The sequence below is a fragment of the Papio anubis genome, chromosome 1, assembly GCF_008728515.1.
Source record: "Papio anubis isolate 15944 chromosome 1, Panubis1.0, whole genome shotgun sequence".
Lineage (NCBI taxonomy): Eukaryota > Metazoa > Chordata > Mammalia > Primates > Cercopithecidae > Papio > Papio anubis.
The window spans coordinates 123,625,346-123,644,186 of NC_044976.1; the positions used below are offsets into that span (position 1 = coordinate 123,625,346).

General features: G+C 38.0%; 1 protein-coding gene across 1 annotated transcript; it reads right to left on the reverse strand.

The window, feature by feature from the left end:
* Positions 1–16,857: 16,857 nt before the first annotated feature.
* LOC103875546 (small proline-rich protein 2D-like) lies at positions 16,858–18,511 on the reverse strand. Its single transcript, XM_021923842.2, has one exon. The coding sequence runs from the start codon at positions 17,469–17,471 to the stop codon at positions 17,253–17,255; it is 219 nt and encodes a 72-aa protein (XP_021779534.1). The 5' UTR covers positions 17,472–18,511; the 3' UTR covers positions 16,858–17,252.
* Between the last annotated feature and the right edge of the window lie 330 nt (positions 18,512–18,841).

Here is an 18,841-nt window from a genome sequence, read left to right on the forward strand (position 1 = left end):
GCCTCCCGAGTAGCTGGGACTACAGGCGCCCGCCACCTCGCCCGGCTAGTTTTTCGTATTTTCAGTAGAGACGGGGTTTCACCGTGTTAGCCAGGATGGTCTCGATCTCCTGACCTCGTGATCCGCCCGTCTCGGCCTCCCAAAGTGCTGGGATTACAGGCTTGAGCCACCGCGCCCGGCCGATGATGACATTTTCATTAACATATTTATTAAAAGATAGGAAGCATGAAACAACATATTAAATGTGATTATATTTGGCTGGTGTAATTACAGATGATGTTTACGTTCTTATTTAACTTTTCAAAGTATGCTTCAAATGTTACCTATTATTGAGTAAAGAATCTTAAAATTCTACTTTGAGAAGCTAAAAATAGACAAGCCTGTCCATTGCCCAATTAGAGAGAGAGAGTTTTTTCGTTTTGTTTTGTTTTCATTTGTTTGTTTGTTTTCAGCACTGTTGGCTAGACACAAAAGGTGGGGCAGGATGTAAGTGCAGTTGTTTTATTGTTATAGCTCTACATTTGATCACATCCCTTCTAAAATCTCTCTTGAAGAAAACCCCAATAATAATACCCCTTCCTCATAGTATTGACATATACACACAGATGTTTACAAATGGTGTTTTCTCCAAATGCGAGAATTGTAGTAACCACAGACACCCAATAGCGGTATGTATCTGTGAAATCATTCACCAAAATTGGGAGATTGTTCTAGAGTAACAAAATCAGGAATGATAGTAACAAAATCTACTATCCAAGAGCCAGGTGGATAAAAAGCATAAATTGGACATGATATGATGAAATTGGAAGAAACGGATGATTAGCAAGACAGGTAGTAAGGATAATAGAACATGGTGATAGTAATGGTAACTACCACTAAATTGTCATGAGAAAACAATTAAATCAGAGACTGCATATAAATACTTAGCACAGGCTACAGATAGTGCTCAAAATGCTAAAGTAACACATTGTTAATGAAAGAGATAGAAGCAAAATATCAATTTCAAGTTCTGTATGGTTAAGAAAGGTATTTGCTTTCTCTTTAAGATCCTTTATGTCATCCTTATTTTAAGTGTGTGCCAGAAGTTTTTAGGACAAAGCAAATGCAAATATATGATTTGAATGAAGTGGGCAAAAATAATAAGATGGGCTGATCCTGACATTTATTCTTATGTGATAAAAATGAGAGTTAATCTAAGCAGAAATTTAGATCAGTTCCTAGTTGTTTGGACTCTCTGAGACTTTCCTCTGAATTAAGTTAATACAAGCAAATAAATCTAAATATAATAATTAGCAATATGTGGATGTGTTCATTTGTAAAATATTAACATATATAGATATTTAGCATTCTGTGTGAAAATATATTTAATGTTACCTCCAATTTAGTTTACTGTTATGTGGTTAACTCTTTAGGACATTTAAAAAACACTCATTCAAATATCACATTCTTTCTGGTAGCAAATTACTTAAATTTTAGGCTAAATCCTTATAAGAAACTGAATAGCTCATTAGCACTAACCTTCCCAAAGTGAATAGACCTTATAAATTCTACTTTTATTTTCTCTATATGTTAGATCAGAATATTTAAGAGCATAATTTCAAGAGCTGTTAGTAATGTAAACAGCTTGCTTAGTGTTAATGAGATTAAGAAGGACATATGCTAAATGATAGAATGAATCAGACACTTCTCCTTGTAAGAATCTTTTCAAGATAGTGAATGTGCACAGGCTGTGGTTTCCTTCCAAAAAAAGTCAAAAAGGAAAACATGGAAACACGAACAAAATTGTGAAATTTTTTTTTTTATTATTATTATACTTTGAGTTCTAGGGTACATGTGCATAACGTGCAGGTTTGTTACATATGTATACTTGTGCCATGTTGCTGTGCTGCAACCATCAACTTGTCAGCACCCATCAACTCGTCATTTACATCAGGTATAACTCCCAATGCAATCCCTCCCCCCTCCTCCCTCCCCATGATAGGCCCCGGTGTGTGATGTTCCCCTTCCCGAGTCCAAGTGATCTCATTGTTCAGTTCCCACCTATGAGTGAGAACATGCGGTGTTTGGTTTTGTGTTCTTGTGATAGTTTGCTAAGAATGATGGTTTCCAGCTGCATCCATGTCCCTACAAAGGACACAAACTCATCCTTTTTTATGGCTGCATAGTATTCCATGGTGTATATGTGCCACATTTTCTTAATCCAGTCTGTCACTGATGGACATTTGGGTTGATTCCAAGTCTTTGCTATTGTGAATAGTGCCGCAATAAACATACGTGTGCATGTGTCTTTATAGCAGCATGATTTATAATCCTTTGGGTATATACCCAGTAATGGGATGGCTGGGTCATATGGTACATCTAGTTCTAGATCCTTGAGGAATCGCCATACTGTTTTCCATAATGGTTGAACTAGTTTACAATCCCACCAACAGTGTAAAAGTGTTCCTATTTCTCCACATCCTCTCCAGCACCTGTTGTTTCCTGACTTTTTAATGATCGCCATTCTTGAAGAGAAAAAAACTGTTTGAAATCTAACACAGGGGAGAGCTGAAATTCTACTGTAAGTTATAAATATATGAAATAAAACATAAACATTATTACAACAATCAAAACTAACAGTCTCACAGAAATAAACACAATTTTACAATACGATCCAGCAAATTTTGATTTAGTACATTTCAAAATATTTCAGCAAAAATAACCTGCATTCAAATGATTGCAGCAGCTTTATTCATAAATTCCAAGAAGTGTGATCTACCAAGATGCCCTTCAATAAATGAATCGATAAACTGTGGTGCATTAAACCCATGCAGTGGAACACTATGCAGTGATAGCACGGAATGATCTATCAAGAAATACAAAGATATGAATGAATTTTAAATGCAAACTGATAAGTAAAAAAAACTCAGTCTCAAAGGCTACATACTGTTTCTAAAATGGTTCCATTTTTATGATTTTTGCAAAATGCAAAATTACACATCCAAAAAGTGCAACAAACTCCAAGTTCAAGGAATTCAATGACACCCACACTGAGACACATTATAATTAAATTACCAAAAGAGAGAATATTGAAAGGAGGAAGAAGGAAGTGAATCATCATATCTAAGGGATCCTTAATAAGTGGTTGACCAAATTCTTATCAGAAGTAGTTTTCTGAATAAGTAATTTTCAATATATCATCCTACTGCCTCATGATCTCCAAGGCTGTAGAATTCTAGGTTGAAAGTGATTTCTTTCAAGGTTGTAGAATTCCAGAAAGAAACCACTTTCAACTTAAAATTGTACAGCCAGCAAAATTGTCCTTAAAAATGAGGGCAAAATTATGACATTTCCAGAAATCAAAACTTGAGGCAGTTCATTGCCCCTAGATTTTCTGTATTAGAAATGATAAAGACAGCCTCTCAGGTTGAAATAAAAGGATGTTGGGCCAGGCGCGGTGGCTCACACCTGTAATCCCAGCACATTGAGAGGCCAAAGTGGGCGGATCACGAGGTCGGGAGTTCAAGACCAGTCTGACCAACATAGTGAAACCCCATCTGTACTAAAAGTACAAAAATGAGCCAGGTGTGGTTGTGTGCACCTGTAATCCCAGTTACTCAGGAGGCTGAGGCAGGAGAATTGCTTGAATGCAGGAGGCGGAGGTTGCAGTGAGCTGAGATTGCACCATTGTACTCCAGCCTGGGCAACAGAGAGAGACACAGTCTCTAAATAAAAAAGATGCTGAAGAGAAACTGTATGAAGATGTAAAAGTACCTGATAAACTTGCACAAGTACATAAAAGCCAGCATTATTGTAATTTTAACTTGTAACTCCACTTTTTATTTTCTACAAGATTTAAGATGCAAATGTATACAATATAATTACAAATCTATGTTTGTGAACATACAATGTATAAAGATGTAATTTGTAAAAACATAAAAAGAGGAAGGGGTTGTATGAGTTAATTTTTCTATGCAATTGAAATTGTTGGTGTTAATGCTAATTAGATTAGTATAACTTTAAGATATTATATACAGTCTCCACTTTAACCACAAAATAAATATTTTAGAATACACAATAGAAAAAAGACCATTTAAAAAGTTGTACTACAGAAACAAAAAACTAAACACAAATCAGGCACTGATGAAAGATAACATAGAGAAAAGCATAAATGCAAAAAGAGAACCTACCTCATCAGTTATTATTTTAAATGTAAGTGAATTAAACTTTCCCCAGCAACAGAATTGGAAGCATGGATCATAAATTAAAAAATTGATTCACCTATTTGCTGTTTACAAGAGACTAACTTTACAACTAAAGACACAGAGAAGTTGAAAGTAATAGGATGGAAAAAGATATTTTATGTAAATAGTAGCAACAAAGGACCAGAGGTGGCTACAATAACATCAGACACAATTAAGTTGAGTACTGTTACGAGACTATAAAGGACATATATATTGATAAAGAGATTTGTTCACCCAGAATATATAGAAGTTATAAACATACATTTCCTAACATCAGAACTCTAAAACATATGAAGATACATTCAGAGAAATTAAAAGCAATTGATAGTTCTATAATAAATGTTGAAAACTTAAATACTTCACTTTCAAAAATGGCTAGAATAATAGAAGTCCAAAAAGAAAATAGAGAACTTAAAAATATAAACCATTTTGTCCAAACAAAAAAATACACAACACTCTACCCACCAACAGCAGGATACACCCTACAGTTTTCTCTGGAGAACATGGAACACTCTCCAGGATAGGCCACATACTAGGCTAGAAAATAAGTTAATATATTTTAAAAGACTAACATCATACAAAGTACTTTTCCAATCACTTTGGAATGAAACTAAAAATATATAACCAACTTAAAACTGGAAAATTCACACATTCGTGGAAACAAACAAACAAACAAAAACCACTCTTAAACAACCAACATGTCAAATAAGAAATCACAGGAAAATTAGAAATAGCTTGAGACTACTGACAACAAAAACACATCATACCAAAACTTCAGGATTGCAGAAAAAGCAGTGCTAACAGGGAAATTTATAGCCATAACCACATACATTTTTAATTTAAAAAATTCTCAGATCAATATCTTCATGTTACACCTTAGGAAACTACAAAAAGAAAAGTAAACCAAACCCAAAAAAGTAAATGTGAGAGACTAGAATAGAGATACATAAAAGATAAGAAAAAAGTAGAGAAAATCAGTAAAACCAAGATTTATTTCATTGAAAAGGCAACAAAATTGACAAATTGTTAGATTAACTACAGAAGAGAAAAATGATGTAACACTCAAATAGCTGAAATCTTAAAAGAAAGTGGGGAAGTTACTACTGGTTTTACAGAAATGAGAAGAATTTTAAGAGAAAATATGAACAATTCGATGTCAGCTTATCAGATAACCCAGCCGAAATGAACAAATTCTTAGAAACACACTTTCTACCAAACCAAATCATAAAGAAATAGAAAATTTGAACAGTTGTGTAAAATGTAAGGAGATTGAATCACTAATCTAAAATCTCACAAGAAAGAAAAGCATTGACCCAGAAAGATTTATTGGCGAAGTATATACCAATCCTTCTCAAACTCTATCAAAAAAAGAAAACTTAAAATAGAGAATACTTCCTGTCTTATTCCATGAAGTCAGGATTATACTGATGGAAAATTCAGACAAAGACACTAGAAGAAATGAAAACTACCCACCAATATTCCTCATGAATATTGATGCAAAAAAATCCTCAAAAACATTTAACATACCAGCTAATTCCTGTGGTTCTGGGCAAGATGGCCAACTAGACGCAGCGAGTTAGAACAGCTGCCACTGAGGGATAGAGACAACTGGCCCACTTTTAACAGATTTTCAGAGGGAAGGAACTGAGAGTGAAGCAAACACAAAACAGAGAAAAGTAGGGATTGCAATCCCAATTTCAGACAAAAGAGACTTTAAACCAACAAAAATCAATAAAGACCAAAAAAAAAAAAAAAAAAAGGATTACATAATGGTAACGGGTTCAATTCAACAAGAATATCCAATTGTTTTAAATATAAATGCACCCAACACAGGAGCACTCGCATTCATGAAGCAATTTCTTATTGCCTTTCAAAGAGAATTAGACTTCCACATGATAATAGTGGGAGACTTTAACACCCCACTGACAGTATTAGACAGATCATGGTGGCTGAAATTTAACAAATATATTCAGGACCTGAAATCAGCACAGAACCAAATGGACCTGGTAAACATCTACAAAACTCTCTATCCCAAAACAAGAGAATATACATTCTTCTTTTAGCCACACGGCACAAACTCTAAAATCAATCACATGGTGGGAAATAAAACACTCCTCAGCAAATACAAAAGAACTGAAATCATAACAGCAAGTCTCTCAGAAAACAGCACCATGAAATTAGAAATCAAGACTGAGAAATTCACTCAAAACCATACAATTACATGGAAATTCAATAAGTTGCTCCTGAATGACTTTTGAGTAAATTATCAAATTAAGGCTGAAATCAAGACGTTCTTTGAAACTAATGAGAATGAACATACAACATACCAGAATCTATGGACACAGTTAAAGAAGTATTAAGAGGAAATGTGTAGCACTAAATGCTCACATCAAAAAGTTAGAAAGATATCAGTGTAACTACCTAACGTCACACTAAAAGAACGAGGAAACCAAGAGAAAACCAACCTCAAAGCAATCAGAAGAGGAGAAATAACCAAAACCAGAGCTAAACGGAAAGAGACTGAGATATAAAAAAAAAAAAAAAATCAAAATATCAACAAATCCAGGAATTACTTTAAAAATAATAAAATAAATGGACTACAACTAGACTATAAAGAAGAAAAGAGAAAATATTCAAATAAACACAATTAGAAATGACAAAGGGGATATTTACAGATAAATTCTACCAGATGTACAAATAAGACCTGGTACCATTCCTGCTGAAACCATCCCAAAAAGTTGAAGAGGAGGAACTCCTCCCTAACTCATTCTACAAAGCCAGCATCATCTTGATACCAAAACCTGGCAGAGACACAAACCCTAAAAAGAAAATTTCAGGCTAATATCCTTGATGAAAATCGATGCAAAAATTCTCAACAAAATACTGACAAACCTAATCCAGCAGCTCATCAAAAAGTCTATCCAGCAGAATCAAGTTGGTTTTATCCCTGGGGTGCAAGATTGGTTGAACATACACAAATCAATAAATTCGATTCATCACATAAACAGAACTGAAGATAAAAATCACATGATTGTCTCAACAGATGCAGAAAAGGTTTTCCATACAATTCAACACTGCTTCATGTTAAAAATGCTCAGCAAACTAGATATTAAACAAATGAATATTCCTCAAAATAATAAGAGCCATCTGTAACAAATCCACAGCCAATATGATACTGAATAGGGAAAAGCTGGAAGCATTCCCCTTGAAAACTGGCAGAATACAAGGATGCCCTCTCCCACTACTTCTATTCAACGTATTATGAAAAGTCCTGGCCAGAGCAATCAAGAAAGATAAGGGTAGAAAGGAGATCAAAATAAGAAGACAGGAAGTCAGACTATCCTTGTTTGCACATGACATGATTCTATATCTAAAACACCCTGTTGTCTAGGAACAAAAGTTCTTTCATCAGATAAACAACTTCAGCAATGTTTCAGGATTCAAAAACAGCATACAAAAATAAATCACTAGCACTCCTATATACCTACAACAGCCAAGCCAACAGCCAAATCAGGAACACAATCCCATTCACAACAGTGGCAAAAAGAATAAAATACCTAGGAATACAACTAACCAGGGAGGTGAAAGATCTCTACACAGAGAACTATAAAGCATTGCTGAACAACATCAGAGATGACACTAATAAATGGAAAAACATTCCAAGCTCATTAATAGGAAGAATCAATACAGTTAAAATGGCCAAGCTCCTCAAAGCAGTTTACAATTTCAGTGTGATTCCTCTCCTATCAAACTACCAATGACATTCTTCACAAAACCAGAAAAAACAATTATAAAATTCTGTGGAATCAAAAATGAGCCTGAATAGCCAAGGTAATCCTAAGCAAAAACAAAAAAGCTGGAGTCATCATGCTACCTGACTGCAAACTATACTACAAGGCTGCAGTAACCAAAACAGCATGGTACTACTACAAAACAGACACAGAGATTAATGGAACAGAAGAGAGAACCCAGAAATAAAGCAACACACCTGTAACCATCTGATCACTAAAAAATGTGACAAAAACAAGCAATGTGGAAAGAACTCCCTATTCAATAAATGGTGCTGGGACAACTGGCTAGCCCTATGCGTAAGATTGAAACTGGATGCCTTCCTTATACCATATACAAAAATCAACTCAAGATGAATTAAAGACTTAAATGCAGAGCCCCAGATTATAAATACCCTGGAAGACAACCTAGGCAATACCATTCTGGACATAGGGACAGGCAAATATTTTATGACAAAGACACCAAAAGCAATTGCAATGAAATAAAAATTGACAAATAGGATCTAATTAAACCAAAGAGCTTCTGCACAGCAAAGGAAACTATCAACAGAGTAAACAGACAACCTACAGAACGGTAGAAAAGTTTTGTAAAGCGTGCATCTGATAAAGGTCTAATATTCAGCATCTATAAAGAATTTAAACAAATTTACAAGAAAAAAAACCAACCCCATTAAAAAGTGGGCAAAGGACAGAAATAGACACATTTCAAAGGAAACATACACATAGCCAACAAGTATATGAAAAAAAGAACTCAATACCACTGATCATTAGAGAAATGTAAATCAAAACCACAATAAGATACTATCTCACACCAGTCATAATGGCCATTACTACAAAGTCAAAAAATAAAAAGTGCTGGAGACTTGCAGAGAAAAACGAATGCTTATACGTTGTTGGGGGAAGTGTAAATTAGATCAACCATTGTGGAAAACAGTGTGGCAACTACTCAAACAACTGAAAACAGAACTACCATTCCAACCAGCAATCCCATTACTTGGTATATACCCAAAGGAATATAAACCATTCTGTGTCATAAAGACACACGCACATGTTATGTTCATTGCAGCACTATTCATAATAGCAAAGACATGGAATCAAACTAAGTGCCCATCAATGATAGACAAGATAAAGAAAATGTGATACATATATACCATGAAATACTATGCAACCATAAAAAAAGAAATCAAGGGGGGTCGGAGCAAGATGGCCGAATAGGAGCAGCTCCAGTCTTCAACTCCCAGCGCCAGCGACACAGAAGACCGGTGATTTCGGCATTTTCAACTGAGGTACTGGGTTCATCTCACTGGGGAGTGCCGGACGATCGGTACTGGTCAGCTGCTGCAGCCCCACCAACGAGCTGAAGCAGGGCAAGTGCATTGCCTCACCTGGGAAGCTGCAAGGGGAAGGGAATCCCTTCCCAGCCAGGGGAACTGAGACACACAACACCTGGAGAATCGGGTAACTCCCACCCCAATACCGCGCTTTGAGCAAACAGGGCACACCCAGGAGATCATCCCACACCTGGCCGAGGGTCCCACACCCACGGAGCCTCCCTCATTGCTATCACAGCAGTCTGTGATCTACCGCAAGGCAGCAGCGAGGTTGGGGAGGGGCTCGCCTACGAGGCTTAAGTAGGTAAACAGCCGCTGGGAAGCTCCAACTGCGGGCTCACAGCAGCTCAAGGAAACCTGCCTGTCTCTGTAGACTCCACCTCTGGGGGCAGGGCACAGTGAACAATAACAAAGCAGCAGACACCTTCTGCAGACGAAACCACTCTGTCTGACAGCTTTAAAGAGAGCAGTGGATCTCCCAACACGGAGGTTAGATTCAGAAGGGACAGACTCTGCTCAAGCGGGTCCCCTGGACCCCCTGAGTAGCCTAACTGGGAGACATCCCACTAGGGGCAGTCTGGATTCCCACACTCACAGGGGTGGAGTACACCCCGAGAGGAAGCTTCCAAAGCAAGAATCAGACAGGTACACTTGCTGTTCAGAAATATTCTCTATCTTCTGCAGCCTCTGCTGCTGATACCCAGGCAGATAGGTCTGAGTGGACCTCAAGCAATTCCAACAGATCTACAGCTGAGGGTCCTGACTGTTGGGGAAGGGAACCATCAAACAGGAAGGACACCTACACCAAAACCCACTGTACATCACCATCATCAAAGACCAGAGGCAGATAAAACCACAAAGATGGGGAAAAGCAGGGCAGAAAGCTGGAAATTCAAAAAACAGGCGAGCCGCGATCTCCCCGCAAAGCGGGAGCCGCAGCCCATCACCAGCAAACGGATCAAAAGCTTGACGGAATGACTTGACGATGAGAGGAAGAAGGCTTCAGTCCATCACCCCCAGAGCTAAAGGAGGAATTACGTACTCCAGCACAAAGCAAAACTAAAAAATCTTGGAAAAAGTGGAAGAATTGATGGCTAGAGTAATTAATGCAGAGAAGGTCATAAACGTAAATGAAAGAGATGAAAACCATGACACGAGAAATAATGCGGACAAATGCACGTTTGGGTGCAACCACTGACCAACTGGAAGAAAGAGTATCAGCCATTGAGGTTCAAAATGAATGAAATGAAGCGAGAAGAGAAACCAAAGAAAAAAGAAGAAAAGAAATGAACAAAGCCTGCAAGAAGTAAGGGATTATGTAAAAAGACCAAATCTACGCCTGATTGGGGTGCCTGAAAGTGAGGGGGGGAATGGAACCAAGTTGGAAAACACTCTTCAGGATATCATCCAGAAGAACTTCCCAACCTAGTAGGTGGGCCAACATTCAAATCCAGGAAATACAGAGAACGCTACAAAGATACTCCTCGGAGAAGAGCAAACTCCAAGACACATAATTGCCAGATTCACCAAAGTTGAAATGAAGGAAAAATCTTAAGGGCAGCCAGAGAGAAAGGTCGGGTTACCCACAAAGGGAAGCCCAATGACTAACAGCAGATCTCTCGGCAGAACCTCCAAGCCAGAAGAGAGTGGGGCCAATATTCAACATTCTTAAAGAAAAAGAATTTTAACCCAGAATTTATCCAGCCAAACTAAGTTTCATAAGTGAAGAGAAATAAAATCCTTTACAGATAAGCAAATGCTTAGAGATTTTGTCACCACTAGACCTTACCTTTACAAGAGACCTTGAAGGAAGTACTAAACATGGAAAGGAACAACCGTACCAGCCATCTCAAAAACATGCCAAAATGTAAAGACCATCTAGGCTAGGAAGAAACTACCAACTAATGAGCAAAATAACCAGTTAATATCATAATGGCAGGATCAAGTTCACACATAACAATCTTAACCTTAAATGTAAATGACTAAATGCTCCAATTAAGACACAGACTGGCAACTGATAAAGAGTCAAGACCTAATAGTCTGCTGTATCTGTGGAGACCCATCTCACACGCATTACTACATAGGCTCAAAATAAAGGGGATGGAGGAAGATTTACCAAGCAAATGGAGAAACAAAAAGCTGGGTTGCAATACTAGTCTCCTGATAAAACAGACTTTAAACCATCAAAGATCAAAAGAGACAAAGAAGAAGCCATTACATAATGGTAGTGGATCAATTCAACAGGAAGAGCTAACTATCCTAAATATATATGCACCCAAATAAGGAGCACCCAGATTCATAAAGCAAGTCCCAGGGAGACTTACAAAGAGACTTAGACTCCCCATACAATAATAATGGGAGACTTCAACACTCCACTGTCAACATTAGACAGATCAACGCAGGACAGAAAGTGAACAAGGATATCCAGGGAATTGAACCTATCTCTGCAGCAAGCAGACCTAATAGACATCTATAGAACTCTCCACCCCAAATCAACAGAATATACATTCTTTCAGCACCACATCGCATCGCATTCAAAATTCTGACCACGTGAATTGGAAGTAAAAGCACCCTCAGCAAATGTACAAGAACAGAAATTATAACAAACTGTCTCTCAGACCACAGTGCACCAAACTAGAACTCAGACTAAGAAACGAATCAAAACCTACCAACTACATGGAAACTGAACAACCTGTTCTGAACGACTACTGGGTACATAACGTAATGAAGGCAGAAATAAAGATGTTCTTTAACCAATGAGAAACAAAGATACAAATATACCAGAATCTCTTGGGACACATTTAAAGCAGTGTGTAGAGGGAAATTTATAGCACTAAATGCCCACAAGAGAAAGCAGGGAAAGATCTAAATCACACCCTAACATCGCACTAAAAGAACCGAGAAGCAAGAGCAAACACATTCCAAAAGCTAGCAGAAGGCTAGAAATAACTAAGATCAGAGCAGAACTGAAGGAGATAGGAGACACGAAAAACCCTCCAAAAAATCAATGAATCCAGGAGTTGGTTTTTGAAAAGATCAACAAAATTGACAGACCACTAGCAAGACTAATAAAGAAGAAAAGAGAAGAATCAAATCAACTAAATTAAAATGCTAAAGGGGATATCACCACCGACCCCACAGAAATACACAACCACCACTGAGAATACTATGAAACACCTCTAACAAAATAAACTGGAAAAATCTAGAAGAAATGGATAATTTCCTGACACTTACACTTTCCAAGACTAAACCAGGGAAGAAGTTGAACTCTGAATAGACCAATAGCAGGCTCTGAAATTCAGGTGATAACACAGCCTACCACCAACCAAAAAGTCCAGGACCAGATAGATTCACGGCCTAATTCTACCAGAGGTACAAGGAGGAGCTGGTACCATTCCTTCGAAACTATTCCAATCAATACTAGAAAAGAGGGAATCTCCCCTAACTCATTTTCTGAGAGGCCAACATGATCCTGATACCAAAGCCTGGCAGGACAAAAAAGAGAATTTTTAGACCAATATCCCTGATGAACATCGATGCAAAAATCCTCAATAAAATAATTGGCAAACCGGATTCAGCAACACATCAAAAGCTTATCCACTATGATCAAGTGGGCTTCATCCCTGGGATGCAAGGCTGGTCTAAATATCTACAAATCAATAAACATAATCCAGCATATATAAACAGAACCAAAGACAAGAACCACATGATTATTTCAATAGATGCAGAAAAAGGCTTTGACAAAATTCAACAGCCCTTCATGCTAAAAACGCCAATAAATTCGTATTGATGTGGAACATACCTCAAAATAATAAGAGCTATTTATGACAAACCCACAGCCAATATCATACTGAATGGGCAAAACTGGAAAAATTCCCTTGAAAACTGGAATTAATGACCCAGATGCTGATATGGAACTGACCAGCATTGATAAGCAACTTCACAAAGTCTCAGGATACAAAATTAATGTGCAAAAATCACAAGTATTCTTATACACCAGTAACAGACAAACAGAGAGCCAAATCATGAAATGAACTTCCATTCAAGCAATTGGCTTCCAAAGAGAATAAAAATACCTAGGAATCCAAACTTCTACAAGGGATGTAAAGGACCCTTCAAGGTGAACTACAAACCACTGCTCACTGAAATAAAAAGAGGACACAAACAAATGGAAGAACATACCATGCCTATGGATAGAAGAATCAATATCGTGAAAATGGCCATACTGCTCCAAGGTAATTTTATAGATTCAATGCCATCCCCATCAAGTTACCAATGAGTTTCTTCACAGAATTGAAAAACTGCTTTAAAGTTCATATGGAACAAAAAAAGAGCCTGCATCTCCAAGACAATCCTAAGTCAAAAGAACAAAGCTGGAGGCATCACGCCAATTGACTTCCAAACTATACTACAAGGCTACAGTAATCCAAAACAGCATGGTACTGGTACCCAAACAGAGATATAGACCAATGAACAGAACAGAGTCCCTCAGAATAATACCACACATCTACAGCCATCTGATCTTTGACAAACCTGAGAAAACAAGAAATGGGAAAGCATCTCCCCATTTAATAAATGGTGCTGGGAAAATTGGCTAGCCACAAGTAGAAAGCTGAAACTGGATCCTTTCCTACCCCCATACCTAAAATTAATTCAAGATGGATTAGAGACTTAAATGTTAGACCTAATACCATAAAAATCCTAGAGGAAACTCAGGTAGGTACCATTCAGGACATAGGTGCATGGCAAAGACTTCATGTCTAAACACCAAAAGCACCCGCAGCAAAAGCCAAAATTGACAAATGGGATCTCATTAAACTAAAGAGCTTCTGCACAGCAAAGAAACTCATCAGAGTGAACGGGAAACCTACAGAATGGGCTAATATCCAGAACCTACAAAGAACTCAAACAAATTTATAAGAAAACAAACAACCCCATCCAAAGTGGGCAAAGGATAAGGAATAGACATTTCTCAAAGAAGACATTCATACAGCCAACAAACACATGAAAAATGCTCATCAATAATTGGCCATCAGAGAAAATGTGCAAATCAAACCACAATGATACCATCTCACACCAGTTAGAATGATGCATCATTAAAAAGTCAGGAACAACAGGTGCTGGAGATGGGATGTGGAGAAATAGGAAACACTTTACACTGTTGGTGGGATTGTAAACTAGTTCAAATCCACATGGAAAACAGTATGGCTTATCCTCAAGGATCTAGAACTAGATGTACCCATATGACCCAGCCATCCCATTACTGGGTATATACCCAAAGGGATTATAAATTATAAAGGTTATAAAGACACATGTACACGTGAGCAAGCTTATTAAGTGCACCATTCACAATAGCAAAGACTTGAATCAACCCAAATGTCCATCAGTGACAGATTGATTAAGAAAATGTGGCACATATACACCATGGAATACTCATGAGCCATAAAAGGATGAGTTTGTGTCCCTTTGTAGGGACATTGATGCAGCTGGAATCCATCATTCTTAGTAAACTATCACAAGAACAGAAAACCAAACACCGTGATGTTCTCACCATAGGTGGGAACTGAACAATGAGATCACTTGGACTTGGGAAGGGGAACATCACACACCGGGCCCATCATGGGGAGGGGAGGGGGGAGGATTGCATTTCAGAGTTATGTACCTAATGTAAATGACGAAGTTGATGGGTGCAGCACCAACAAGGCAATAAGTATAATATATGTAACAAACCTGCACGCTATGCACATAAAAATCTCTACAACTTACAGTATAAATAATAATAAATAAATTTAAAAAAAAAGAAAAAAAAAGAACCAACTCAGAAAAAAAAAAAAAAAAAAAAAAAGAAATCAAGTCATTTGCAGGAGCATGAGTAGAGCTGGAGGCCATTATCCTCAGAAAACTAATGCAGGAACAGAAAATCAAATACCACATGTTCTCACTTATAACCGAAAGCTAAATGCTGAGAAAACATGGACACATAGAGGGGAACAACAGACAATAGGGCCTATTGGAGGGTAAAGGTTAGGAGGACAGAGAGGATCAGGGGAAATAACTAATGCGTACTATGATTAATAACTGGGTGATGAAATAAGCTGTACAATAAACCCCAGTGATATGCATTTACCTATATAACAAACCTGCACATGTGCCCCTGATCTTAAAATAAAAAAATTTTTAAAAATAGCAGATGCTGGACAGGACGCAAAGAAAAAAGAAGTCTATATACTTCTGGCGGGAATGTAAATTAGTACAGCCGCAGTGGAAAGCAATACAAAGATTTCTCCAGAAACTAAAAACAGAACCACTGTTCAATCCTGAAATTCAACTACTGTGTATCTATCCAAAGAAAAAGAAACCAGTCCATCAAACGGATGCCTGAACTCCCATGGTTATTGCAGTACTATTCACAATAGCAAAAATATGTAACCTAAGTGTCCATTAACAAATAAATAGAAAAAGAAAATATTGTATAGACACACAATGAAATCCTATTTTGTTGTAAAAAAGAATAAAATCATGTCATGTGCAGCAACACAGATGGAACTGGAGGTCATTATGTTAAGTAAAACAAGTCAAACAGGGAAAAACAAATACTGCAAGTACTCACTCATCTGTGGGAGCTACAAAAGTTGATCTATAAAGGTAGACAGCAGAATGATAGATACCAGAAGCAGGGAAGGATGTTCAGGGGGTGGAGAATGAAGAGATGCTGGTTAAATAGTACAAACATAGATATACGTAAAAGAGGTAAGTTTAAATATTTGATAGCAGAGTATGGTGACTAATTTACAACAATGTATTGTATTTTTCAAAATAGCAAAAAGAGAGGAATTAAAATGTTCCCAGCAAAGAGAGAAATGATAAATGCTCAAGGTCATGGATTCCCTAAATTTCCTGATATCCTGACGTGATCATTACACATTTGATCCATGTAACAAAATATCACATGTATTCCATAAATGTGTACAAGTATTATGAATCAATTAAAAGTAACAGTAGGGAGTCTTCCTATTTCCTATATCCGTTATATCCAAGCCACTCTCTTTCTGGAACAAATATCTTGGTGGTTGTAGTCGGGGGGGGGTTGATGATGATGATGGTGATGATGCTTGTGGTGGAAATGATGATATATTGCTGCTAATAAGCCTCAATTAAATGACTGCTATTATGTGTCAGGCATTGTGCCAACCAAATTTCAGATAGAAATTAGATTTTATGACTTAGACTATTTTATGATGTATGATGTAAATATTGTTTGGTTCACTTTGCAATAAAAAGATAGACATTTGGAGAAGTAGAATAGTATGTTCTGCAAATCAATCAAACACTAAGAAAAATAAAAGGGGTATAAAATGATACAGAAATAATACTTGCTATGACCCAAAATTCATATAGCAACAATTGTAAGATCTTCCCTGAGGATCACAGAAAAGTAGGAATAAATACAAATGATCATATCACATTGCTAATAAAGCAGATTTGAAAAAGAAACAAAAGATCCATTCACAAATATTATGCAAAGATACTTTATTCAGGGAGTGAAAGGAAAGTGACAACTGCACAGGTGGTAGAAGCTCATGCCCAGGGGACAGACAGACACAGGAAACGTCAACAGAATTCTCTGATGGTTCCCAGGGACAGAGCTGCTGGGCTTTCTTCTGAAGCTCTGGGAACCGACAAAGCCGAGGACTTCCTTTGTTCAGTCTCCACCTGGACAGTGGCAGTATGGCAGCCTCAGAAAGGAAACATTTTGCAATCAGGGAACATTATGGACAGATCACAAGCTAAGGGGAAGGAAGCTCCCTGTGTATCCATGGCAGGTTTCATGAGAAGACTAAGGTGGAGCTGTGGAATGAGGTGAGCCAATTATTCTTATCCTTTCATGCTCCTGATGAATCCTGAAGCTGTTACTTGTTCTTGGGTGGACACTTTGGCTGGCAGGGTGGGGAAGGTATCACAGGAGGATATTTCTGCTGGCACTGCTGAGGTGGGCAGGGCTCTGGACACTTTGGTGGTGGGCAGGGCTCAGGGCACTTCGGGGGTGGACACGGCTCTGGGCACTTTGGCGTGGGGCACACAGGAGGTGGCTGGCAGGGCTGCTTGCACTGCTGCTGTTGGTAAGACATTCTGCTGGAGTCTCAGAATCTGAAAGAAATGATATAACAGTGTTCACGGGAAAGGAATCCTCCAGAGAGAGACGCCAAAGCTTATGTAATACCATGGCATATCATTAAAGCTTATGTAATAACATGACATATTATTTCTCCAATCTCCAAAAATTTATTTAAACTCTTAGCTCCCTTTTCATAACTTCTTGTCTTTTCCTTTCCACTTTAGTAAGTTGCTTCTAGGAAATCCTGCCTTTCCTCATACAATTTTACCAAAGAAAACATCTCTGTAATAAAGAAGCAAGCATGTTAATCCAGGAAATTAACATCTTCAGGAAAGGCAGTCACAAGTTCAGACCCCCTGGGCAATCTCACAAGCTATTCCTATCATCATTATCTGTTGTAAAGCACCAGTGGGTTGACTTGAGCATAGAGCAAAGGGCTGTTCAGGAAGAAGTGCAGGCTCTCACACCTGCTAAGACACAAACCTTTGAAAAGGACACCAGAAAAATACGGAAAAGAGAAAAAGATTCATCCTTTTCTTCCAACCAAAGCTTTCCTATTAACTTCTCTGTCCATATGAATATGTAACTGTACATTTTTAAAAAGCAATATAAAACACTCTATCACATAGTCTAATCCTATAGTTCCATCCACTAAGTACCATCAACTCCATGATCATAGGTTTGGATCCACCAGACTTGCTGGATTCGATTAAATTCAACATTTCAGGTCAAAAAGAAGAGAACTCAAGGAAGCAGACTCACCAGGTTTTCCAAAGCAGATCGGTGCTCAAGTACCAGGAGTTTAGAAGTTGTGCAGCAGAGAACCTCTTTATAGGGACTGCTAACCCACCCAGCAGGAAATGGAACTGCCTAAACTGGGCTGGTCCAGCAATGTCCCAATTAAAATGCAAATTTATCCATAACTGGCATGACAGGGATTCTCATACTGGGAAATACCGTGTTCTGGGATCTGTCCACTGGATTAAGTGCTCCTGACTCACGGAGGCCCTGCCTTAGGCCTCAGTTTCAGTGACTTATGGCAAAGAGGGACTTGGGGGATTCTCTAACTGGTGGTCAAGGGCTCTCTTTCTTGATTGGGGGCAATGAATGCTTCCTGTCTAACACCTTCCCTAAATCATAAAACTTCCTGCCCTGATCCACTTTAGCTGAATGCCACATTGTTGAACATTAACCCATCTCCACCTGGGCTTTCCTCGTACAATTTGCCAATGTGCCAGAAGGACAGACAGACCTAACAAAGGCCTGAGTTCTGGCCCCAGATTTTTTTGCTAAGTTGTATGACCACAGCCAGGTCAACTCACCTCCCTGGAATTGTAAACAGAGCAGCATTATACCTATCTCTGGTTTTGAAGGCACTGACCA

Bases quoted from the DNA above. Each gene is read 5' to 3' on its own strand.
- LOC103875546 (XM_021923842.2), bottom strand. From the start codon at position 17,471: ATGTCTTACCAACAGCAGCAGTGCAAGCAGCCCTGCCAGCCACCTCCT.